General features: G+C 40.2%; 1 protein-coding gene across 1 annotated transcript; it reads left to right on the top strand.

Moving 5' to 3' along the window:
- Positions 1-44: 44 nt before the first annotated feature.
- On the top strand, positions 45-23,317 carry ptdss2 (phosphatidylserine synthase 2). Its single transcript, XM_051381466.1, has 12 exons — positions 45-307; positions 5,271-5,372; positions 8,853-8,935; positions 11,588-11,655; positions 12,535-12,669; positions 13,520-13,570; positions 13,996-14,109; positions 15,442-15,560; positions 16,149-16,263; positions 16,815-16,960; positions 18,125-18,310; positions 20,006-23,317. Exons 1-12 carry the CDS (start codon positions 75-77, stop codon positions 20,157-20,159), a joined length of 1,506 nt encoding a protein of 501 aa, XP_051237426.1. The 5' UTR covers positions 45-74; the 3' UTR covers positions 20,160-23,317.
- The last annotated feature ends 445 nt before the right edge of the window (positions 23,318-23,762 follow it).

The raw sequence follows: 23,762 nt of genomic DNA, 5'->3' as shown, positions 1-23,762 counted from the left end.
GAACAGAGCCCAGGGATAAAACCAAACCGCAGAGGATCCGTTAAAAGCACCGAGGGTGGGTGGCTGGTAAAGCCATGACCAAGCCCGAGTCGAAGAAAAGCAGCGTGGCCGCGATCAACGCCACCGGCAAGTGCGCCACTGCCGCATCCGCCGCCGAGCAGGTCAACAACGGATCCCTGGAGCCCGGCTGTCCGGATAAGAGCACAGATATCAAAGCCGGTGTGATGAAGCAGACCTCCAGGGAGAGCCTGCAGCGGAGGAACACGGAGTGCGAAGTCTACGACGACGGCACCAACACCTTCTTCTGGTGAGCGCTTTCTGCCAATGTCAACTATACAAATGTCAAATACTGAACACTGCAGCAGAGTTGATGGTGGTGTTGTTGTTTTTAAATCGGTGACTACAAGAAAATAGTTTAAATCCTTAGTTCCTGCAGAAAAAGGGCCTGTTTTGTGACACTAGGGTGTGTTATTGGTTTCAAGGTGAACTGAAAGACAGGCCCAAGTGACCTCCATTGATCACAACAAATACTGAGTGTGAGTGATGTGTCAACCTTGTTCAAAATCTTTAAATACACAATGATCTATTAAGTAAGGCTTAGGTCAAATGTGTTCGTTCAAATGCAAAATCATATTGAGGAATCACCAAGGCTTTACTCCACAAGGTGTCAGTCCCAAAGATGTTCTGCTAATGTTTGTCAGTCTGTCGTGGACGCTTACATTGCACGTCCGAGCTCAGAGCTTGCTAATATCCCACAGCCTGCAACTTCAGCAGAAAGAGATCTGTGACAGACTTGAAGTCAAGACAGATATAATGCACATGCGGTAAACTGAAAGAGTGAGTTCTTTTATATGCACACACTGGCACAAACGCACAAATGTGTGGTGACGTGCAGGATGCAGGTGTTGTGATGCAAGGGCATTAAGGAAGCCCAGAAAAGTGTCATTCTCCTCTGCAGCTGTCTTTAATATATAGCTGACATGGTCCTTCAACCTGTCGCTCCATGAATATTTAAGCCTCAGTGAGTGTGTGAGTGTTTCATCTCTGCTTTGTGTGTTAACCAAAGGGCAGCAAGAATCTGCTAAGCTATCCAATATCTTTGGCAGCAGAGGAGACTGGTCCTCCCAGAGAGAAACCTTAATGAGAATTTCTCATTACCGTGTTACAACCTTGACATCCAGGTTTCCTGTTACTCTAATACTGGAGGCATTAACAGGAACAAAGATGCTAAGATACCTTTGCCTATTCAAGTTATTAAAGTAGACCAGCAGGCTGCAGTATGTAGAGGGGGGTTCTAATATACTGTATGGTCACCCATTTTAATCAATTAGGGTAGAATAAATAGTAGAAGCTTAAGAAACTAGTGTATGCAGTATAATTCAATGGCACTACAAATTGTAGCCTCCAGGATTACCATAAAGTTGAATCAACACTTCAACAGTTCCAACGCATACTGAACATTATAACCCTTATGAATGTATGGTTTAATGCAGGGTTGTTGTATTAAACTGAATTCGTTTTACGTTGCTTTACCTAATAACCTAGCAACTGAGTGTGTAGCCAATAACAAACACATAGTATTTAAAAATTGTAGTGATGTTGACTGAAGCTAGCTCAGTTTAGTGACCAGCTCTGGTTCTCCCTCTGATAAATGTGATTGCTGTTAAAGAATTTGGCTGCACTGTGGTTTGTTTGCACTCACAATTTGTTATAATGCACAACCAACAATGAAAAATGGCTTTGTAGCTGTTGACCTTGTGGTCAACTCGAAACCCTGTGGCTGTCGTGAATCATATAACATCCTGGATATTTATGGGCTAAATGATATCGCACGTATAAACACACTGAGAGCAAGACCAAAAATAAGTAATAAGAAATGTACGCTTCATGCTCTAATGCCAGTACCTTAAAGTAAACCATGATGAACTGATGTTTAAGAGCTGTCTCGTGATATAACAGTAAAGTAATTGGGTGTCAAGTAAACCAGTCAAACCAATCAGAACTGAAATAGAGGACGTGAAAAAAGCTTGCTTGTGGTGGATTTCTGATCATGGAGCCAATACAGAAGTACTGTTTCGTGGGAGTTTCCCAACTTCCCAAGTGATGGGATGTACCAGAGATATAGCAACAAACTGTCTCTGGTTAAGCAGGGTAACAATGTGGCATGTGGCCTTCTTAGCACAGATTGGAGGTGGGGAAGTGTTCTCTGAGAAAAGAGGAATAGCTTGGATAGACTTTATATAGAACTCAGCCTGATGAAGCAAAATTTGTGCTGGCACACCACTTCAGATTTTACCCTGAATAGCATTGCAGCCCACACATTTCAGTTCAAAAAGACTTCTGAGTTTGCTTTGTGCATTTTTGACTACTGACTGATTTTTAAATGTATTTTAAGAGAAGAACTGTTAAGTTAGGACAGAAACACCCCCTGAAAGAAAATTGAGCTTGTAACAGGATTTTATGTTATCTAAGTGTCACAAGGCGAGTGAACCTGTGATCTGTAGCAAATTGAGATCATGGAAACAAGAGTCTGCTGTGGTCACACACACGGAACTGACAACCGAGCACTAAACTGTACTAAATGAAGTCACATTTTCTAGCTCAGTGACGTCACAAGCTGTGTTTGTCAAATAATGTCAGATTTTGTTATAAGCTCAGCTTGCCTCTGAGTTTTACCAGGCTGGTATTTCTGGTGCGTCTTTTCACTCCCAGTAGTTTTGTGTGGTTGTCAAGCAAGGGAGAAGCCAGGCCCTCCCCTGTGTTCCCTGCCAAACAGGTTGGTTAAGGAGGTGGAACAGGAAGAAAATGCTAATGACACCGGGCGTGCCATCTCTGTGACTCAGACTCTGAGCTAAGGGCTGGCAGAGGGGGTGATGTTCTTTAGTTTGACAGATGACAGCAGTGGCCTCAATACAAAATAGGCTTATTTAAAAAGAAAAAAAAAAAACATTGTTTAATTGCGTTATTAAGTATTCTTAATTAATAGGACTGTCATTGTTTTATCTCAATATTACTGATGAAGAAACCATGGCCTGTCTAGTTACAGACTGATATAACTAAAGCTATTGACCTCGATTGCTGTCCCAAAACTATTGACAGAGCCACATTGACAGGGAACTGGCCCTCTTTGGGTGCTCAGAGGACTCTTTAACTCTCCTCCCATGTATTCAAACAGCTCTGTTGATGGTCATGGTACTGGTGAAAAAACCTGTTCTGAAAGGCCCACAAAGCCTTTGCTGTTTTTGCTTAAAGTCAATTATCAGTACTGAATTGGCCTTAAAATAACACTTGGGTCTAATCTTAACTTGCTACATGCTCAGCTATGGTAAGCAGCCACTCTGTAACTTTGTTGGTCGGTGTGTACGGAGTGTGTACTGTGTCACATTGAAGGACCACTTACTCAACTGGCATCCTGTAAGTACATACAAACCACGCTGTCTGATTTCCATTTGGTTCACCGTAATGGAAAAAAAAATAAAAATGTGTTGGTCTCTACCAGCCAAGAATAAGCACTGTGAACACACTGTCTGTCGAGCTGGTTTCACCACTGTGCTACCGCAATATCCCCAGAGTACCTTAAAAAAAAAATCTATTTTGAGAGTTGTTGAGTGAGGAGAAACTTTGTGAAATGCCTTGTATAATGTTATACATTAACTTCTTTCTTTGTGTAAAAATATACATTGTTGTATCTGTTTGTCCCCGAATGTTGGCTGGAGACTGACAGGTGCAATGCTTTGTGATGCAAGCAGGACACATGTCATTGTGATGTGAAAACACCATACTTCCACACAGAGAAAGTAAAAGTGTGTGTCCTGTTTGTATAGTTCAGTGATAAAATCCCACAGCCACCACTGAGCATCTCTCCTGTAGGGCTGCTGACAGTGCAGGTAAAACATGCAACTCTGGCTGATTTTATTGTGGCACTGAGCTGAAAAAAAACAAACGAATAGGCGAATCTTGTATTGAACAGCCGAAAGAACAGTAGTAATGGACATTGACTGAGAAAAGTCCGAGTAGGGTACAGCCCTATAGTGTTAATTGGCATATAGAGCGGGGAAATGAGATCCGATCACTAGTGGTCACTTGAGATGCATGTGGAGACTCTAATGCCAGGTGTGAACTGACGTACTTAAGGCTGCCCACTTGTGATCGAATCACCCAAGACACATGTTGATGCCAGGTCTAAACAAACCTAGTAAGTTTCGCAGTTCACTTGCACACATTGCTGTTTGGTGTCAGTGTTTTAACTGAACTCAAGGGAGTGTTTTTGACAGCTGGGGTACCCTGAGCAAACAAACACAGGATTAACGATAGGTCAAGCTTTGCAAAGTTTTTTAATCGTCCTGTGGATTGCCTTTGGGACATCCTGAATAATAATAAATCTTGGCCAATTCCAATGGCCCTCGGGCCACTCTGAGCATATAAAATATACTATTAAACCCTGAACTTGCTCTGCTATTCCTCCCACCATACACTAACTCTCCCTTTCAATTTTCTTGCAATTATGTCCTTGTCAGCTTTCCAAATACCATTTAAGTGCTTCATCATTTTCCCTCTTTGTAATTGAGAATTCCTGGGGTTATCCATTGCATACTGTGTGTCCTTGTGACTCATATCAGTGGCTGAATAAATAAAACTTTGCCCTTTTGAGATAAATCCCACAGATAGCATGGATGTATATCTGAACTACTGTCATACGACAAAGGCCAAGGTTTGTTCCCTGCCATCAGGTGATATGGGAGATATGAGCCTATGGCCAACATCAACGCCTTCAACTTAACCAAAGTCTACCAAAGCATAGAAATGTTATTAGTTCAACAGGTACTCCACAGTCAGCCAGGTCAGGCTATTTTTGACTTCTGTTCCTCCATATAAGTGAAAATAAATGTTGTAATGACTCATAAAATCCATACCTTATTTTGTTTGTTGTGCACCCTTTTTGTATCTATTTTCAGCTGGAGTAACCCAGTTTCCCATCTAGTATTTGTTTCATATCATCTTTTTTATCTCATCTCCACTCCATCATTGTATTTATATCAGTCAAGCACAAGGTGTCTAAAAACTTTAAGACACTTTGTTTAGTAATAACCAATGTATTCTGAGCTCAAATTACTGTGCGTCAATGTTGCTAAACATTCTGCGTTGGTGGTGTCAGATTGCATCAGTGGATTTTTTCCCTCTCCTCCTGTGGCTTGTTTTGAATTTTTTTCCTCTTTACAAATGTTATTAATACCCCTCTCTCTGGCCCTTCTCTCCCTCTTTCTCTGCAGGCGAGCTCATACTGTGACAGTGCTGTTCATTCTGACCTGTGCTCTGGTCTACGTCACGCTGCTGGAAGAGACCCCGCAGGACACGGCCTACAACACTAAGAGGTCAGTATGCTGCACTCGTCACTTCCTCAGTGTCCCCAAGCAAAAAAAAAAAAACCCTGCAGGACTCCGCAGGCAGCCCAGAAATTCCACATGATCCACTGTGGCGTTTTGATTGGATTGAAGTTTGAAATAGGATTCGTATCACGCAAGCAATTGATCTTGAAAGAAAACTTTGAGTCATGCTGGGTTCACATTTTGATTTCTATCCCTAACCCCTTATAACCAAATATTGACCATCACTTCATGTAGTGTTCTGTGAGGCCGATGACATTTGTTTGTCAGTCTTTTGTGGGTCATGTCACGTTGTCATTCAAAGCCCCATGAATAGGTCACATAACAAAACCAGCCAATAAGCACCACCGTTTGGATCTCACCTTTAACACGATTTGGCATGGACTCATACAACCACAGCAAAATGGGTGAGGTGTAGAATGTTTCGTTTCAAACTTTATCTCTTCCAACTTCTCCAGCATTCACCTTGAGCCCAGCTGGCCCTCTTTCAAGGCCACGTGTAGTTAGATGTAACTTTTCACCGAAAAATGAAACACTTAGGATCATGAGAAGGAAGAGCATGAACACCAGGTGATCATTTGATTAGATTAACATTTGGCAAGTGGATGCCTTACTCTTTCAACTCAAGAGAAAATATGAACCCTAGAACATTACATTTACTAAATCACAGGGACTGCCATTCATGCAAAATTAATGAGGTGTGATCCAGATCCACTTATATTGTGCTCAGTAAAGAAAAGAAAAGGCAGCACTTTAAAAGTCAGAAACAGCAGAAGCTTTCAATAGGCTGACACATGTTCTGTCTGACTACTTGTGGGTCATGCAATGGCTACTCTTGGTTGTGGCTAGTTTTGTTGGTGGCAAAATGGATATGAGGAGGAAAGCTCTTAATGGTGTGACTTCAAATCCTTCAGAGCAGGGTTTTTTTAAATAAAATAAAAATATAATGTGCAACATAGCTTCTTTTATTTTGAAGGTACTGTTCTCTCTGTAGCCTCAAGTTGGTCTCAAATCTCAACACAAACATTTTTAGATATTAATTATAGAACTGACCTGGATTTGTCCACATGGGCTGACTCAACATCATCATGTTGGAGTTCGGATTCGCACTAGTCTGATGACAGTCAACTGAGCTCTGAGCGCCTCTCTGTTCTACCAGCTCACAACTCGGCTCTGATCAGAGATTGGAAACTTATTTAACACAGGAAAAGGCCTGCTTTTTTGTAATGGCTCATGGGAACTGAAAGAGTAGGAAAAAAATCGTTAGTTTAAGTCTTTAAGGTCGAGTGTGTAGCATTTAGGAGGATCTATCGGCAGAGATGCAATGTAAAATTGGTAGGTATGTTTTCATTAGTGTATAATGAGCTGAATATAGGAATTGTTATCTTAGAATGAGCCTTTTATATTCTTTTATATGAGTCTTTAAATTGTGCTCAATTAAAATGTCAAATTAATGACGAAATTGATCACCAGAAACACCCTTAATACTTTTATTGTCCGCAAGTATGTGAGCGTCCATGTGATGTAAATTTCGTTATCAGAGACTCTGAGCAGACATCCTCGTACCTCCAATTTGTTGTGACCGTGCGGCCACTAGACTCTGCAACACGACCTCCAAGCTGACTCCCAAAAGTAGTATAAACAGAACTACTACGTGGCTGTGACACATGCAAGTATATTCAAGCCTCAAGTGTGTGACAGAGAGAGTGAGTGATGGGATGCAGTGTGTATGTTGGTGTTTGTGAGGGATTGTGGGATGGGTCTTAACAGGATATGCTGAAGTCAGCACAGTCGGGATAAGGACCCTAGAGCTTTTTCCTGGTACGCTCACATAAACAGTCCGAATATTGCTCATGTTACTCATCAACTCATGTTGGACACACTCCTCTTCTCGCACTCATTTTGAAACATAGCCATTTGGGCTAATTGGTCACTCACACTAGTTCTCACACACACACACACACATACGCGTACCCTCGCTTTAACATGTAATTAAACTCTCTGAATCACATACCCTCACTTTCCCACCTGCACACACTTGCTCGTTCACTCAATCGCAGGCGCTCATACTCCCACACTCGTTGGAAAGCACAAGCGGAAATCTCATTGTGTGTCCGCACGTTGCTAAGCCTCCCCTGTGCATTTGTAAGTTCAGGACAGTATCCTTGGCTGGTCTCCTGGTTTTCAGATCTCAACACAGCGGCAACATAACCAGCAGCAGGTTTAGATTGGCCTCATCTCTTAGAAAACACAGAGGGGATTATAATAAGGCGTAATTATCTACAGTCAGCCGCTGAGACAGGCCTCCAGATTCATATTATATTAAATTATGCAATTAATTACTTTCCCTTTCCTGGTCTTTGTACCCATGTTTAGAACAAGCCTGCATGCAACACCGTAATGTATGTACAGTACAGGGCCCATGATTAACTTTTTACACTGATAGTACTGGTGCACCTAATGTTTTCATTTAGGTGCACCGAATAATAATTTAAAGCATGACCTTTTTTTGTTCCAATACACATTGATAATTTCTTAATACATTATGTAAATGATCGTAAAAGAATAAAACTGTCGGTAAATGTTTTTCTGTATTTAAATCACAGTACACTCATCAAGAAATCACTATAACCTCAATTGTCTTCAAGTGTAGGCCTGTACTGAACGTTATTTTTTACATTCAAAGCTTCTATTGAGGTATTTTAATCAAGCTTCAAATGTCTGTCATCAAATTTTATGATGTCAAAACCCCCCGAAATTTGAAAAGCCCAACAAAATTCTCAGTTTATTTTTATTGCGTAAAGGCAGAATGATTTGTGGTTGCTGTTCGTAATCAACACACAATTCAGAGTTGCAGAGACAGCGAGACCCGACCTCACACCCTGCAGAATGATTACACATGCAAAAAAAACCCAACCTGTACAGCCTACAGGGGGGGCTGCTCTGCCGGCCACGTGTCTGTGTTTTTATCCGATCTGCTAAATATCAGGTGCACCGGTGCAACGTATGAAAATGTTTAGTTGCACGTGACAGATTTTTGGTTGCATGTGCGACCAAAATTGTCACACCCTGCATTTCACAAAGTGCTTGTGCCAAGACATTTCAATAAATCATGCAGTTTGATGATTTAAATCTTAGCTAGCAAGTAATTCCTGCTGGGTTTATTTAGCTACTCCAGCACACAGCACTTTCACATCAAGAGGGAAAGAACATTTTCCCCAAATTCATGATCTATTTTAGTGTTTTTGGACTGAACAGCATTAACACAGACTACCTTCATCTGCCAGAGGAGGCAACTGTTGGCTGTGAATAACTCAAACATCTCTGCTTTCACTGTCAGTCTAAATATGTTCAGTTCGACTGTAATGATGGTGGTGCTTGTAAACCAACGCATAAATTAAGATTTGTCCGTTGTACAACTAACTTAAATTGCATTTTCTTTTGTGTTTTTCCTTGTGGTCCTTTTAGGGGGATTGTGGCAAGCATCCTGGTGTTCCTCTGTTTTGGAGTGACACAAGCCAAAGATGGACCCTTCACCAGACCACATCCAGGTAAGAATAGCAAATTCTTTCTGCTTTCATCAGTTTTATGGCAACATTCTTCAGTCTGTAAAAGCCACAGAATATAGACATACATCTTGTGCAATGCAGGTTAAATTTCTCAGAATTTGAGTGGGCCAAGCTTTTGCAGAGATGTTTTATTCCACTCTGAATCATGTCCAGAATATGTCAAAGTGACATTTGTTTGCCCTGTTGCAACTGTCAGATAAGTGAAAAGGTTCAAATGCATCTACGAACAGCCACCTAAGCACTTAAAAGCACTTGTTTACAGACTGTGAAACTGAAAACATATCTGCCATTACAGTAATTGACAGGAGCTTTACGCTGCTCATCTAGCATGCTATTATCAGGAGAAGCCCAGGTGTTGAGTCTGACTTTTTAATGGCGCATTGATTGTGCCTCCATCTCTTTACCATGAAGAGAGGTAAGAGTACCTCAGAGCAGTTACTACTAATTCGATCAATAGCAATATTTGAGAATATCATGCTGGCCTCTAATATGAAATAAAGATCTTCTAAGTGGTGGGGATCAGTACACACAATGGATAGCTAAATGGATTTGTCAAAATAAAAGAGACATCTGAGTAAATTAAGAACTCTGTTGAAAGCTGGTGGTGTGTTTTCCTGGCATGGGTTACGTCCAATCAAATCCTCTAGAAAACAAATGAAACACCAAAAAACAAGTCCACTCTGGGTGAACATCTTTGTCCTCCTGACTTACAGCAGTAATAACTGAAGGACTAATGGTGCTCTGTGAATAGTTCACTCATGAAAATGATGCACTCCCTTTAACAGGACATTCTCAGCCCAGCTAACCACATAAACCACTCTCGCAGGTCAGCGAGGTGCTGTTAAGTTGCAGACAACAAACATAAAAGATTGGTTCTTATTTGGTCTTATTTCGTTTTAGACCACACACTGTATCCATTAGATTGAGGCAAATTTACATGGATTCATTGCAGTAACTTAACACCAACCGTTAAATATAGTTACTAAAGATAGTACTTGGCATTATACCATGGTCACTGTGAATTCTCAATTCTGAGTGGCTGGCAGGTGTTAATTTCTAGTAACCCAATAGTATAACCGGACACCTCTGATGCAGGTGTTTGTTTCTAGTTCCACTCCAACAGCAATAGGCTTAGATAAAGAATCTGAGCTTGTGTTAGATGATGGGCTTGAGGGACAGCTACAAGGAAAGGAAAGTAAAGGAAAGGAGGGAGGAAAAGTGATCAAACAACTTTCCGATAAAATATCCCTTACAGACCTTACAAGTTTTCCACAAACACTGGATTAAAAAGCTATTTGAGGACAAAGCCGATAAATCCTGTGGTTCAGGTAAACACACAAGTTAAAATTAATTAGTGTATTAGTACTTATGTGCTTTGTCATTAATTAAGAGTTTAAACCTATTAAGACCTTCAGTGATGTATTTAACAGTTTAATATAGGTTTCATCAAACTGTTTAGGTGGTGATATATATGGTGTGTTGAATCATTGTTGGTGTGGCTGAGTGCATTGTCTAACTGCTACCTTTTTTCCCAATGTACTACACACTATAATGAGTGTTTCTATTTAAACAGTGCATTTCTTAACCACGTCATTCATGCCAAAGACTCATCTCGTCTCTCACACAACATGTTTCCCAATAACTCCAGAGGGAAAGGAAGGAAGGAAGGAAGGAAGATAACAGGGTGTGGAGGTCACATGGAAACACACACTGAATGTTGTTGGTTGTTGGAGGCGTGAAGTGGCCTGGCAAGAATTTGGGCTGCTGTTGTTGCATTACTGGTGCCTTCTTGCCCCCTCCTTTTGTGGACCGAAAGACAAGGAGGTTTTGTTTGCGTGTGTGTGAGTGCCTGTGTCATACTCCCTGACCTGTTGAGCCAGCCAAGTAGGTTCAGTTGTTGTGCACCTTGTTGCAGACCCAGAGGGACTTTAAGACTTACAACCGTCAACTCCCGGTGGATCGCCGGCTGGGAGTGTCACAGCCAACTGATCTCATACACATTCATTCACAATAACAGAAACAGTTGAGTTTAATCTTTTTATGGGGCCTTTGTTGTGAACTATGATAGCTTCAGGCTTTTACCACTGCCACTATAAGTCTTTCCACGTGACTTTATTTAAAAATAAAACATTTACTGTTAAAGCTGAACTTTAATGGAAACCAGATTATCTGTTGCAATCCCTCTGACTGGAGCACTCAGTCGTTGCTGTCAAAATCAGGACAGGAACATAGGAATTAACAAGACATAACTAAGCATTATAATTCTTCATGGAGTGTTGAGTGACAAGTGCTTGTGAACTGAGTGAGGCAGTACAGAAATGGCTAGGTCAAGTAAGGATTGTCAGCAAAGTGTGTCAAACTGAGAGAGAGACGTTCTGGTACTCAACACAAAATAAAGCATCAGTCAGTTCTACTCGAGACTGTATAGCATGTACCTAATCTTGATATGTGCCCTCTAAACAACAGAGAAATTAAAACCAAAGCCCCAATAATTCCTAGATGTCATCCAACATGTTTCCTTCTGTCCAAAGGAGTGCTCAGTGCTCAGTGTAAATTGTTGCTTCAACTCTCTCTCTCTCTCTCTCTCTCTCTCTCTCTCTCTCTCTCTCTCTCTCTCTCTCTCTCTCTTTATAGCCTACTGGCGATTCTGGCTTTGTGTCACTGTCGTCTACGAGCTGTTCCTCATCTTCATACTATTCCAGGTTGGTGTGCCGTTGATATTGATGCCTTGATGGGCTGAAACAACCTCGTCATACATTAGATGCCATAGGGGAAAATTGTATAGTAATCACATGCACACATAGAATATATCAATTACACTGCATGCTTGTCTTTCACAGGTGTTTTACTTACTGACAATTTTGGTGCCGCAGTCCCCCAGAACGAGGCAGCACAACTACAGTTCTCTCACCACTCTGAGAGTCAATTTTCTGGCTATTCACAGTGACCTTTGGTTAAACCTTGGATTGTGTATTGTCTACAAACTAAAGTAAAGCAACTACATCCTGAAAAACCATGTGGTGGAGCATCTTAAAACCAGGGCTAAACACTGGCCAAAATGTAGGATTTTGTTCAGAGTTCTGCTCCAATCTGTGCTACTTTTTCTGCTGTGATCCTCCTACATCTGGAACCCTGGAAGCCTCTTTGCTCTCTCCCAATTTAATTAAAATGTCTGTCCTTGAGCCAGACCCTTTTAAATAGCCATACTTTGCAGCTGGCAAACTGTCTTAATCAGGTCTGAACAATGTTTAAAACAAATTTGACTCTTTTACCCTTACCCTTTACAAAGATGTACGATTCATTGACACCAAAAACATTTTGTGGGAGGTTCCCAGATTCATAAATTTAGTTTAATCCAATCGTAGAGAAATGTATATTTGTGATTAAATAGAGCAGGTGTTTATTTCCAAACCATTCTGTATTCTAAATATGTCAATTGTCTGTAATAATGGTGGAAAGCAAATTGCAACACACACCTTTCGTTTTCAGTATGTCCCTGTGTCTCTATAAAAGCTTTGTTTCAGGGATAACAATTGCTCATATTTTCTTTACTTTATACTTTCTAAACCCCCGTTATCTAGACGGTGCATGATGGAAGACAGTTCATGAAGTACATTGACCCCAAGCTCGGGGTAGCCCTCCCGGAGCGTGACTACGGAGGAAACTGCCTCATGTACGACCCAGGCAACACCACCGACCCCTTCCACAACATCTGGGTGAGACTATTTTATTCTTATTGTATTTTATTCTTATTGTATTGTATTGTATTGTATTGTATTTAGATTTTGTTTTATATCATTTCATGTCACGTCCAAGACAAAATTTCTGACTTTGTCCTTTTATTTATATTGTGGTACTCTTCTTCCCCAATTATTACTAATAAGGAAATTACCCAGATCTTAAATAGTGATGCAGCCTAAAGGAGTCTGTACACAGCCTTCTGCATTACTGTAAAAGTGCTAGAATGCTCTCTCTCTCTGTTTATCTCCCTCATCTAGTCACACAATTTTAAAATCGGTCTCCTTCAACCTTTCTCTTTCTCTCTCTCTCTCTCTCCCATCATTACTGTTGGCCTGATTTCAGTGTCTCAGAGTTGGTCACACCACCACATCCTTCACTTAATTACATCTGGCCTATGTGAATAACCTTTTTTAAATGTCAAATCTGTACGATCAGATATTAAGAAGTAAATTGTATTTAAAATTAAACAGATTTGGAGTTGTAGGAGATTTGGAATTTGGTAAGATACCATAACAAATGTTAAATTACAAAGCAGGAAGAACTGAATACAAATGCTACGTGGTTGAATAATACTGTTAAAAAAAACACAATAGAGAACTGGTTGTGAATGCATTTTATTCCTGGGCTTTATGATGCCCAGCCAAGTTTTGTTTTGTTTAGTGACCCAACACTCACTGTGCTCAAATCTGGTTCTGATGTGAACTAGATGTGGTACTTTTATCAGAGCATAGAGACTTGTATTCAAGAGTAAGGTTGCAAATAATGATTATTTTTATTTTTTGTGAGGAGAACTTGTTAAATGAAATCGTTGGTTTGTCTCTGCAGGACAAGATGGATGGCTTTGTTCCAGCTCACTTCCTGGGATGGTATATCAAGGTAGATATGGAGTGGGCTGAACACCTCTCTACACCTGTGTGCACTAATTGACTGACTGTACTGTTACTATCCAGTCCTGTTGGCAGGCCCCTGCATTATTTACACATTTAAATAGAGAGATTGTCATAAATCTGACTCAATAAGATAGCAATCACCCAAATCATTTATTTTCAAACAAAGAATAAGACTAGGCTATTGAAAGTTTCCATTTCAATTCATGATCTGATCATGTTTAAAAAAAAAAAAGTGTCCATGGTGTCCAGCCTGCTGTTATATGAAACAGACTGACAGCACTGGTGTGCTTTGTTGCATATGGAACAGTGAAAAATGTTAAGTTTCTTTCTACGGTATCTTGCTGACCTCCTCCCACTCCACACTATTCTCCTCCTACTCACCCTTCCCTTGTGCTCTCTTTTATCCCTCAGACGCTGATGATTCGGGATTGGTGGATGTGTATGATAATCAGCGTCATGTTTGAGTTCCTTGAATACAGCCTGGAGCACCAGTTACCTAACTTCTCCGAGTGCTGGTGGGACCATGTACGTACAAATATAACTGCTCTTCTCCTTTGCTTACCTAATAATCAGCAAGTGTGCCCTCAGGAGGAAAGATGTTACATTTTAAGGGGTCTCAGCATATATAAGAATAAAAAATATAAACCAGGAAGTTGACAAATTGTCATATTTATATTAATGTGAGATTAATGATGAAGAAAAGCTAAATGTCGATAGATAAAAAATGTGAACCACCAACGTGTTTGCCAATTCAAGACCAGTAAAATAAGTAGTATTACATAACACTTCTTTGTACACCACTTTTGAGAAACATGTTGACATGTGCAGACGTCTGTGTGTCATGCACTGACGGTGTCGAATAAAGAAGTGAAATAACTAAATATAATGTGGCAGGTTCTCAGAATGGTGTTAAATATGAATAGGCTGCATTGAGAAAACACTAGTATAGTCAGTGTTACTCCAGGTGTGTTGGTTCAAACGTGTCCACATTAGATAGAGATTCCTGTGACTCACTGTGAGAACAGACATGACTAGAAGTTGCAGACATCGGAGGGGAGGGGTGCAGTAAACGTGGCTATTGGAAATCTGTCAATAAGTCCGACCAATCGGCCTGCTCGCATTGTGACAGTCATAGTTGACCTGCAACTTCTGCTCATAAACAGGTGCAACTCAGTCTTGTTTTTTCACAAGCTATTCAGCAAGACAGATTGGTAGAGTCCTCACCATGTGCAAAGGTCACTGTAGTCCTGAGGTGCTGCTCTGCAGTGCACTGACTGGTAAAAGCACAACATGGAGCAGTGTCTAACATGAGTAGAATTGTGATTTTTGTTTTTAATATCCTGGTACCTGATGCCTGCTGCTGCAGTATTGAAGCCGTTTCATTTTTGCTGTTGAGATTTATGATAGCAATTAAATGGTCATTTCATTGTGTAGTAATAAACTTTTTATTATACCATTGGGAAACTAGGCAGCAACACAATTGATAGCAGGGAAAATCACGCAAACACCATTAGAAAGCAATAGAGCAACATAATCGAGCAAACCGATGAATAGTGGGGTTATCATACAAGGATAAACTGTTTACTGTAAAAACATATTAAGTAGACTGTGTCAATAGGAATTAAGACCACTTACTTAATTACTCACTTATTTACTTATTTATTTACTGTCACAAACACTTTGTCAGGTATGAAGAGCATTGCTGGTATCATTTTGAGGTCATCAAACTGTAGTTTCAAAAGAGTCAGGGAGATATCAGTCAACCACACTAACCCTAATCTAATGACGGTTGTGTAGAAGCGTTACTATATGTTTTCTTTACCCTTTGATAAAAGTGTTACGTTTATCTCTCTGTAGTGGATCATGGATGTGTTGTTGTGTAACGGTCTGGGGATCTACTGTGGCATGAAAACGCTGGCCTGGTTGTCAATGAAGCCTTACCAGTGGCAGGGCCTGTGGAACATTCCTACGTACAAGTAAGTTTTGTCACTTTTCAAAGCAGCATTTGGTTTATTCAAAAACGTCATTAAGATACCATCAGTACTCTCCTCTTGTAAAACTGAAACTAAGGATGTCCCAATATGATATCAAAGATCGGTATCAGGGCCGATCAAGGCATTCTTTAACTGATCCGTATCAGCTTTCATGCACAGCAATGCAACAAGTGCATCCATCGTCAACTCGCCATTGTCTGTCTCTCCTCCACTCTGCTGCTGAGCTCTGTGTGTGTGTGTAAGAGCAGAGGCAGAGTTTCACCACAGGTGGGGCTCAGGCCTGCACGGAGGAGGGACAGCAAGAACTATAAAAGCCTTGAGAGCAAAAAATTTAAATGTAACTCAGGCAAAGGCTGCACTAAAGCAACAAACACTGGAGAGAGAAACTCCCCCGAGACAACGACAAGGCCAAAAAGATAGGATTTAGGTTTTGACAGAACTTCTTCTTTGACCTTTGAAATAACATGAATTAGTGTGTTTGTATTACCCCATCAATTACAAGAGTTCCAACATTGCTGTCTTAGAAATGTGTGCCTGTCTCTGACCATATCTCTGCTGTGTTCCTCCCAGGGGGAAGATCAAGCGTATAGCATTCCAGTTCACACCATACAGTTGGGTGAAGTTTGAGTGGAAGCCTGCTTCAACAGTTCAACGCTGGCTTGCTGTGTTAGGCATCATCTTTATGGTGAGAAATATCCTGTTTTATTTACATGTAAACACTTTGGGTCATAATAGCATATAATGAGATTGCAGTACAATACAATGAAAAATTATTGAAATTTAAATGCGTACCTCCATCATACATGTCCTCAACATACTCTACATTACCAACAATGAGTCCACTTAAGCTTCTTAAGTATAGCTCGCAGTTTGTTGACAGGAAAAAAATCGGTGACCATCAAGATAATCTGCTGTTTTTCTTTCTTTGTTATCATTGTAACATGATTCCATTTTTGATTGTTGTTATATAATAGGCTTTTATAAACTATTCAGTAGAGGCTTCTTAAGACATCGTTTTGTGCTCAGCTTTTTTATAAAGCTATGTTGCTACATTGACTTTGAATTTGTTATTTTTGATGACATTTTATAAAAAAGTTGGTCGAATGTCAGTAGTAGTCATTTTCTTAGTTTAATCACATTATTAATATATCTAAATATGATGAGCCACCACCCACAAATGTAGACATATTTAGATAATCAGTGCAGGGAATAAGTAATCTATTCCTCCCTTTCTAGTTCCTCCTGGCGGAGCTGAACACCTTCTACCTGAAGTTTGTGCTGTGGATGCCTCCTGAACACTACCTGGTGCTGCTCCGCCTGGTCTTTTTTGTCAACGTGGGAGGCGTAGCCATGAGGGAAATCTACGACTTCATGGATGACCCGTGAGTAGCAGCATTAAGCTGGCTGGTAGTGGAATAAATTATTCCATTCTGTAAAGGGACATTTTGCTGACAATTAGTGTTTATGGATGCTCACTCTGTGTAAGTTATCTCAATAGGCCATTAAAACTTATATTTGCAGTTCAGTGCTAAGAGAGCGCTCCCCAAAGACCAGTACCACATTGCCTACATTGCCCCACGCTTAGCATATTCTATAAAGTCGCCCAAAAAACAACTTCTTCACCTGCGGTTGCGTTTTCACAACCGCAGGTGAATTGTGTGTGGAGGAGGCTTGTGGTTAATGACATAACATATTGAAACGGTCAAAACGAACATGGTAACAAAACCAGGTGTTTACCTCATCTGTGCTTGTGAAATATGCACGTCCACGTGTTAATGGAATGTCAGATAATGTCTCTCTCTCTCTCTGTGTTTCTCTGCAGTATGTGCGATTGTGAAATATAGATATGTAGCCAGCTGGAGGGAGAAAGCGAGAGTGGAGCTGTCCACTAGTTAATCAATCGCCAGTGGCGTTGTTCTCCCAGATATTTAAAAAATAAAAAATGCTAAAATGAGTCTCCAGATATACTCAGGCAAACCTCACAAGTAAAGCTAATGTGTGGGAAACACTGCAGCATGCACTGCATGTGAGGTTAATGTTGGCAAACCCTCAGAGTAGCTTAGGGAGTGAGTGTATTTACCTGACTGATAATGTAAGCTTATCGCATCCACATACGGAAAAGCGATATTGACATATCTATCTCACAAATATCTGACAAATATTTAAACACCAGTGCATTGTCTTTAACAATTGGCAACACTTTTTCGAGAGGGACAAACTATTTTGGTCATTTCTTTAATGTCACCTTTGAGGAAAGCTTTATGTTGTCACACACACACACTAGCACTCAGTTTGTGTCATTATTAGTAACAGAATCCGAAACAGAAAAATATCAGCTATACATTTTGACCCTCAGCAGCTTTGTCTAAATTGATGGCTTTAACTGTGCTGCTGCTTTTAGACCCACTGACCTTAACTACTACTACAATATAATGTGTATTTCGGTATTGCCCCACATCACAAGCACCCCTATAAGCAGTAAAAAAAAAAAACATCCTTCCAGTAATATTACTCTTCCACAACTCCTTTTGTTATTTTCCCAACAGGAAGTTCCACAAGAAGCTAGGCCAGCAGGCGTGGCTGGTGGCAGCAATCACAGTGACTGAGTTCCTCATAGTGGTCAAGTATGACCCCAACACCATCATGCTGCCCATCCCCTTCTTCATCATGCAGTGTTGGTTTCTAGGAATCGTCCTCATCTTTACCTGGACCGTGTGGCGGTTCTTTTTCCGGTAAGAAGTGGGGTCGTTTACAGAGCAGGGGTAAAGGAGGTGTATGGGGTTGGGAATTAGGACAAAGTTAGTTACAAAGCTACTTTAAAGACTTTAAGGACATAGATGCCTAAAGAGATTATAAAACCCTGTGCTCATTCAGATTAAGAAATTATTTTGGTGCATATAATCCTTTGACAAAAACAAAATTATGAAAATGGTCTGCAACTATGAAATTTAATCATCTAGATTTTGTTTTCAGATGATTTGTCAGTGCAGATTATAATAGCTGTCCAAAAGAGCAGGAAGGCAGACAAAATAAGAGATGTGACTGAGCTAAAAACCTTTAACACACTACAGCTTCAAATACAGGAAGAGTGTAACAATCAGTTCAGCTAAACTGCTGTAATAGTAAATCAATGTTGAATTACAAGTACAAATCACAATCATTTATAATTAACAAGAATTTCATGAACAAACGATGTGATCCTGTGATTCCATCCGATGAGATTTTTTAACAATAGTCATGTGTTTGAGTTTCTTTTTCCTCATGACCTCATCAATATACAATATATTTTAGGTTAGTTTGGTTTGATTCACCTTCTGTTGAGGAGTGTTCCTTTTAGGCATAGCCATGCACCAGCATGTTAAGCTTCTCGTCTATTTTCTTCCCTCCATGCCTCCCCGTCGTCCCTCCCTTTCTCCTTCCTAACTCCTTCCTGCTCATGCTCAACAGTAATGTCCATGTTCAGTGAGGTAGGTATAGGAGAGAGGAGCCCCTTCCAATCCCTCCCATCATCAGTGTTGTGTTTATTTTTTATTTTCTCTCTAATACATCACTGTTTGGATCTGTAATTGTATTCAGAAGATCTCAGTGATCCTCTATACAACAAAGGGAGTACTTCATATGGGCTCTTCTCCCACATGGCACTTTCAGGTTTTTGCTGTGGTGAATTTTTATCATCTTCCTTTTTTTAAGCATTTCCCCTTCACATCATTTTTATTCTCAGTTGCAGTCAGACACTGTAGAAGTGATAGACAGGAGACACAGGGGCTCATTGAATAAAACCCAGAGGAATTGTTTGCACACCTCACACACACTATGTGCCAGTCAGCATGCCGGCTCCTCCAACTGAACTGCCCGTCATCGGACAAGAGCCAAACAGATCCACTCCACCAATTCTCATACTGCACCTCCTCCATTTGTACACTACAGTGCATTAAGGACACCAGACACTAAAGCATGCCATTTTATAGTTACTCAGACCTGGGGGAAATTGTATTTGCAAACAGTTTGAATGGTTTGTTTTAGCTTTCTTTGGTTATAAGGTCTGCTTATATATATATATGTATATGTATATGTGTGTGTGTGTATATATATATATATGTAAGCAGCATATAATGTACATTAATGTACATTATTTGTCGTCAATTATAGTATGTATATACCCTTTGAAGAGACTTTATTTATTAATTCACAATTTACACACCAGCCTCCACCTATGGGCGCCTACAGGAAGAGCTACAGGCGTCGACATACATTAGTAAACACTTGTGTACACATTGAAGCTCAGAGACTGACATATATTTCTGATATGTTTATTATTTCAGAAACATTGTGTAAAGAGGCCCGCTACAGAAACCAGCTGGACAGAACGGACCCTGAGGCGGATTTCCTACTAATAGCGTGTCTGTTTTTGTTCAATCTTCTCGCAGTGACATCACACTCCGTTACAAAGAGACCCGTCGACGCAAACAGGAAGTCCCCACGGACCGGGAACGTCCCCTGGGCAACGGCAACACAGCTACCCCCTCTGGGCGGAGCAAACTGAACGGCAGCTCCGAGACGGTGCGGCAGAGAAAGTCCTGAGGGAGGTAGTAAACCATTGGTCAGCAGCTGGAGGGGAAAAAGACAAGGTTTGATAGGGGGAAAAAAATTTGAAGACTGAAGGAGAATCATGACACAAATACACATGTAGAGGCAAACTGATGGACACATGTATGTGCTGTGTAGACTTTTTTTGTGCCTACATGAACCAAGTAGTCATTCAACAGAGGCGAGGGAGGTGGAAGGGGCAATTTTCATTCTGTACATTGTCTAGTTATCGTCTTACTACAGGGATTTACCTCATTCTATTTTTTTAAAAAACATTTGGGGAATTATACACAGGACGGGATACATTTTTGTGTTATTTATACATTACTTTTAAAAGAAAAAGCTGAATCAAAGTGAGGTATAGCAATGGAAGGAGGGATATAGGTGACCAGGGAAGTAGATAGACTCTTGACAAATAATTGACAGCAGTTTCTATTTTCTCAGCTGCACTTTATTTTAGAAAACAAGAGATAAGCATCAGGAAATAAGTCCGCCACTGTAAATATGCTTTGTTCTGTGTTGTGCAGTCGCATCAGTGCAGGTGAGAAAAAAGGATTTGGAGCAGTGACGAGTTTCTGTAGGTAACTAATGTTCAGTACCAACCTGCAGTTGTCTTGCCAAGCAGCAGTTAAAATGGAGCTTTGTTTATAATGACACATTTCTGTTATGTGCAGTTAAAACTACACTTTCTTTTTTGTTCTATTAATTCCCATGCATTTTTGACAATTTAGAGTACTCTTTTCTTAGGTTTCATCCCAGGCTCTTGAGGTTACATGTGGGAGACAATATAAGCTTTTCATTTACAGTTAGGGGTTCTCATTCCTGGAAGCACTGAGCCTCGAGGTCCTTGTAACTGCCGGGGATCCTCCCTCAGTCTGACACAGTGAGGAAAAAGTCCTCTCAGGCTTTGTTCTTGCAAAGGACAAGCTTGATGTACCATATTCTAGGTATTTAACTGCTGATAATGTACATGATATATGGGATATAGTTTGATTGTTTTTTTTGTAGATGTTTTCTTATCACTATTATTATTTCTTTAGAATAAATCAATTCTGAACACTAGATTCTCAAGTTCCTTTTTCGTAAAACAAGGCACTGAGAAATCTGCAGCACTCTAATAAACACATTCATGACAATCACACTGATGGGAAGCTGTGCTCCCTGTTGATGGAGACATGTTGGCTCACATACAGCACAGTAACAGGAGGGTAAATAAGGCTAGGCTCCGCTCGTGGCTCATTCAGTCATACCAGAACGTGGATTTAATATCTGATTATTTTCATGCCAATTGTTTTTTTGTTTTTTTTATTTAACTCCTGAATTTTTATTAAAATGTCATGTTCTGCTGTGTCTGAATTAGCTGAGACCAAATGAAAACACATCTTATCTTAAGAGGGGGTAAAGGTTTAGTTGTGTTTTGGTTCGGGTAGAGAACCAATCTTTCCAACTCTGTGGGGTTGCCATATTGCACATGCAACAAGCCAAAGCTCAGATCTCATTCTCGCTGAAGCCATAAATGCCACCCAGACTCACTTGAGCTGCTCAAACGGCTGCTCAACCTCATTTTAGATTCCTTTTCATTTCAACTAAAGCAGAGCAGAGTCCCAAAGCCATCAGGAGAAGTCATGTCAGCGTACAGTTTCTATGTTACAAAAGGAAATTTACTCTTAAAGGTCAGACCACTGAAACCTAATTTACTTAAAAACATTACAGACCTCAACTCACTTATTTCTGTAACATTGAATGTCTCAGTCTAAACGTGGAGTCATCATAAGGTTGTCCTTGTCGGTTACCAAGTTGTTAAATATAGAGCTGTAACGATGAGTAGATTAACTGATTAGTCGACCAATCAGCAACTATTCTGATGATTGATCATCAAGCAAAAATGCCAAACATTCTCTGGCAGCAGCTTCTCTGGGGTGAGAATTTGCTGCTTTTCTTTCCCCTGTCTTATGTCTCTTCTTATTATATTGTTAACTAGATATCTTTAGGTTTGGGACTGATGAGAAACTATAAATTATTGAAGCTATAAAGGCAACTTTTCACTTTTTTTCTGACCTATAGACAAAACCATGAATTAGTAAAGAAAATAATCTGCAGATAAATCGATACTGAAAATAATTGTTAGTAGCAGTCTTTGGTGTTCTGAACGTTTCATAATGATACAAAAATAGGCTTTGCTTTAAAAGAAAATGAGGTCAAACTGAAAAAAACACCCTTGCGTTCCAGTCTGTTTGGATATTCGCTGTTCCCAAAACATGTCCTTCAGAAAGCTTTTGTCTGTGTTCTGTTAAGGTGCTGTGGCTGTCAGAGAATCAGTTGTAAATCTCTGTTACTCTTTGTCCGAGTAGCTACATACTACAAAGTAGACGACATCTGTGAATATAGCTCCAGACTTTTGTGTTGTAAACTAGGCAGGAGTTTAATGACACTATAGTAACTTTCTTGTGAATGTAATCCAGCAGAATCTGCTGTTCAAATGAGAGGGTCTGATCATCATTTATCACTTTATTATGCCATAGACACAGAAGTTTTTCATGCTTGTAACTGTTCTGTGCATCTTTCACCCTCTTTTTTGAATACAGAGATTGCTGTGTAAATTTAAAACCCTAAAACTAATGTTTAGCCGATATGTCAAAGTCTGTACTAGTTATCCTGTGCTGTGCTAATCCAGTCGCTTGTTAACTTGGTAGAAGTTCCCCCTTTCTTAAATGAATGCTTTTTAAGCGTGGGCTGGGGGGCAAATTCACTGTGTACCTGTGTCCATGCCTCAGATTGGTCTAAATGCTTTTCTTTAAAATCACATTAAGACTTAAAACAACCCAAGTCATGAATTTGCACATCAGCTCTGAAATCACAAAACAGTGAATTTGGAAAATGAACTCATAAATGAGCTGTGGAACAGAAAAGGACCTTTTCCTTCAGTGTGTTTTAAGGGTTGAGTGTGCTATCACTTGCAGCCACATAGGGGCGGTATATGTTCTCTTACTGTCCTCCTTGGCCAAGATCATTCGCAACGTGCTGTAAAAAAGCCATTTTCAACTTGGTTTGTGTAAATGTGAACATGTTAAAGATCATACAAACTGAAAAATGCTGCTGCACCACATAATTTTATAATGTTTTCAATAAAATCAACTGAAAACCTGAAATAAGTCTGCTTGGTTTTTTAACAGATGGTGCCACAAAGAGGCAGGCATGAGTTTAAATTTACTTTGAAACAGCATTTCATCTATTGTAGTTATGTATCCACTTCAGCACATGAGACATGAACCCACATACTATACCATTAGCAACAATCAGAAAAGGTATGCTAATCAAGCTTTACGTATGCTTGATTACATTCATTTCATTTGGAGCTGCCTGTCTTTGTAATAGAATTTCCTCCTGCTTTCACCAGCTACCTTCCTAATCTTTGGGCAGCTCCTGGCTCAGGTGGTAGAGCAGGTTGCCCACTGAGAGTAAGGTTAGGGGTTCAATCCCCTGCTCCACGTGCCTGTCTGTTATAGTTGCCTTAAACGAGACCACACATTCTTAAGTGTTCTGTTTACAGGTTGGTAATGTTTCTGTAGTAGTAGTAACTGTAATTACTTATTCAGG

Source organism: Dicentrarchus labrax, unplaced genomic scaffold (genome assembly GCF_905237075.1).
Source record: "Dicentrarchus labrax unplaced genomic scaffold, dlabrax2021, whole genome shotgun sequence".
Taxonomy (NCBI): domain Eukaryota; kingdom Metazoa; phylum Chordata; class Actinopteri; family Moronidae; genus Dicentrarchus; species Dicentrarchus labrax.
The sequence above is the reverse complement of the archived record's forward strand: the minus strand, read 5'-3'. Positions and strand labels throughout refer to the sequence as shown.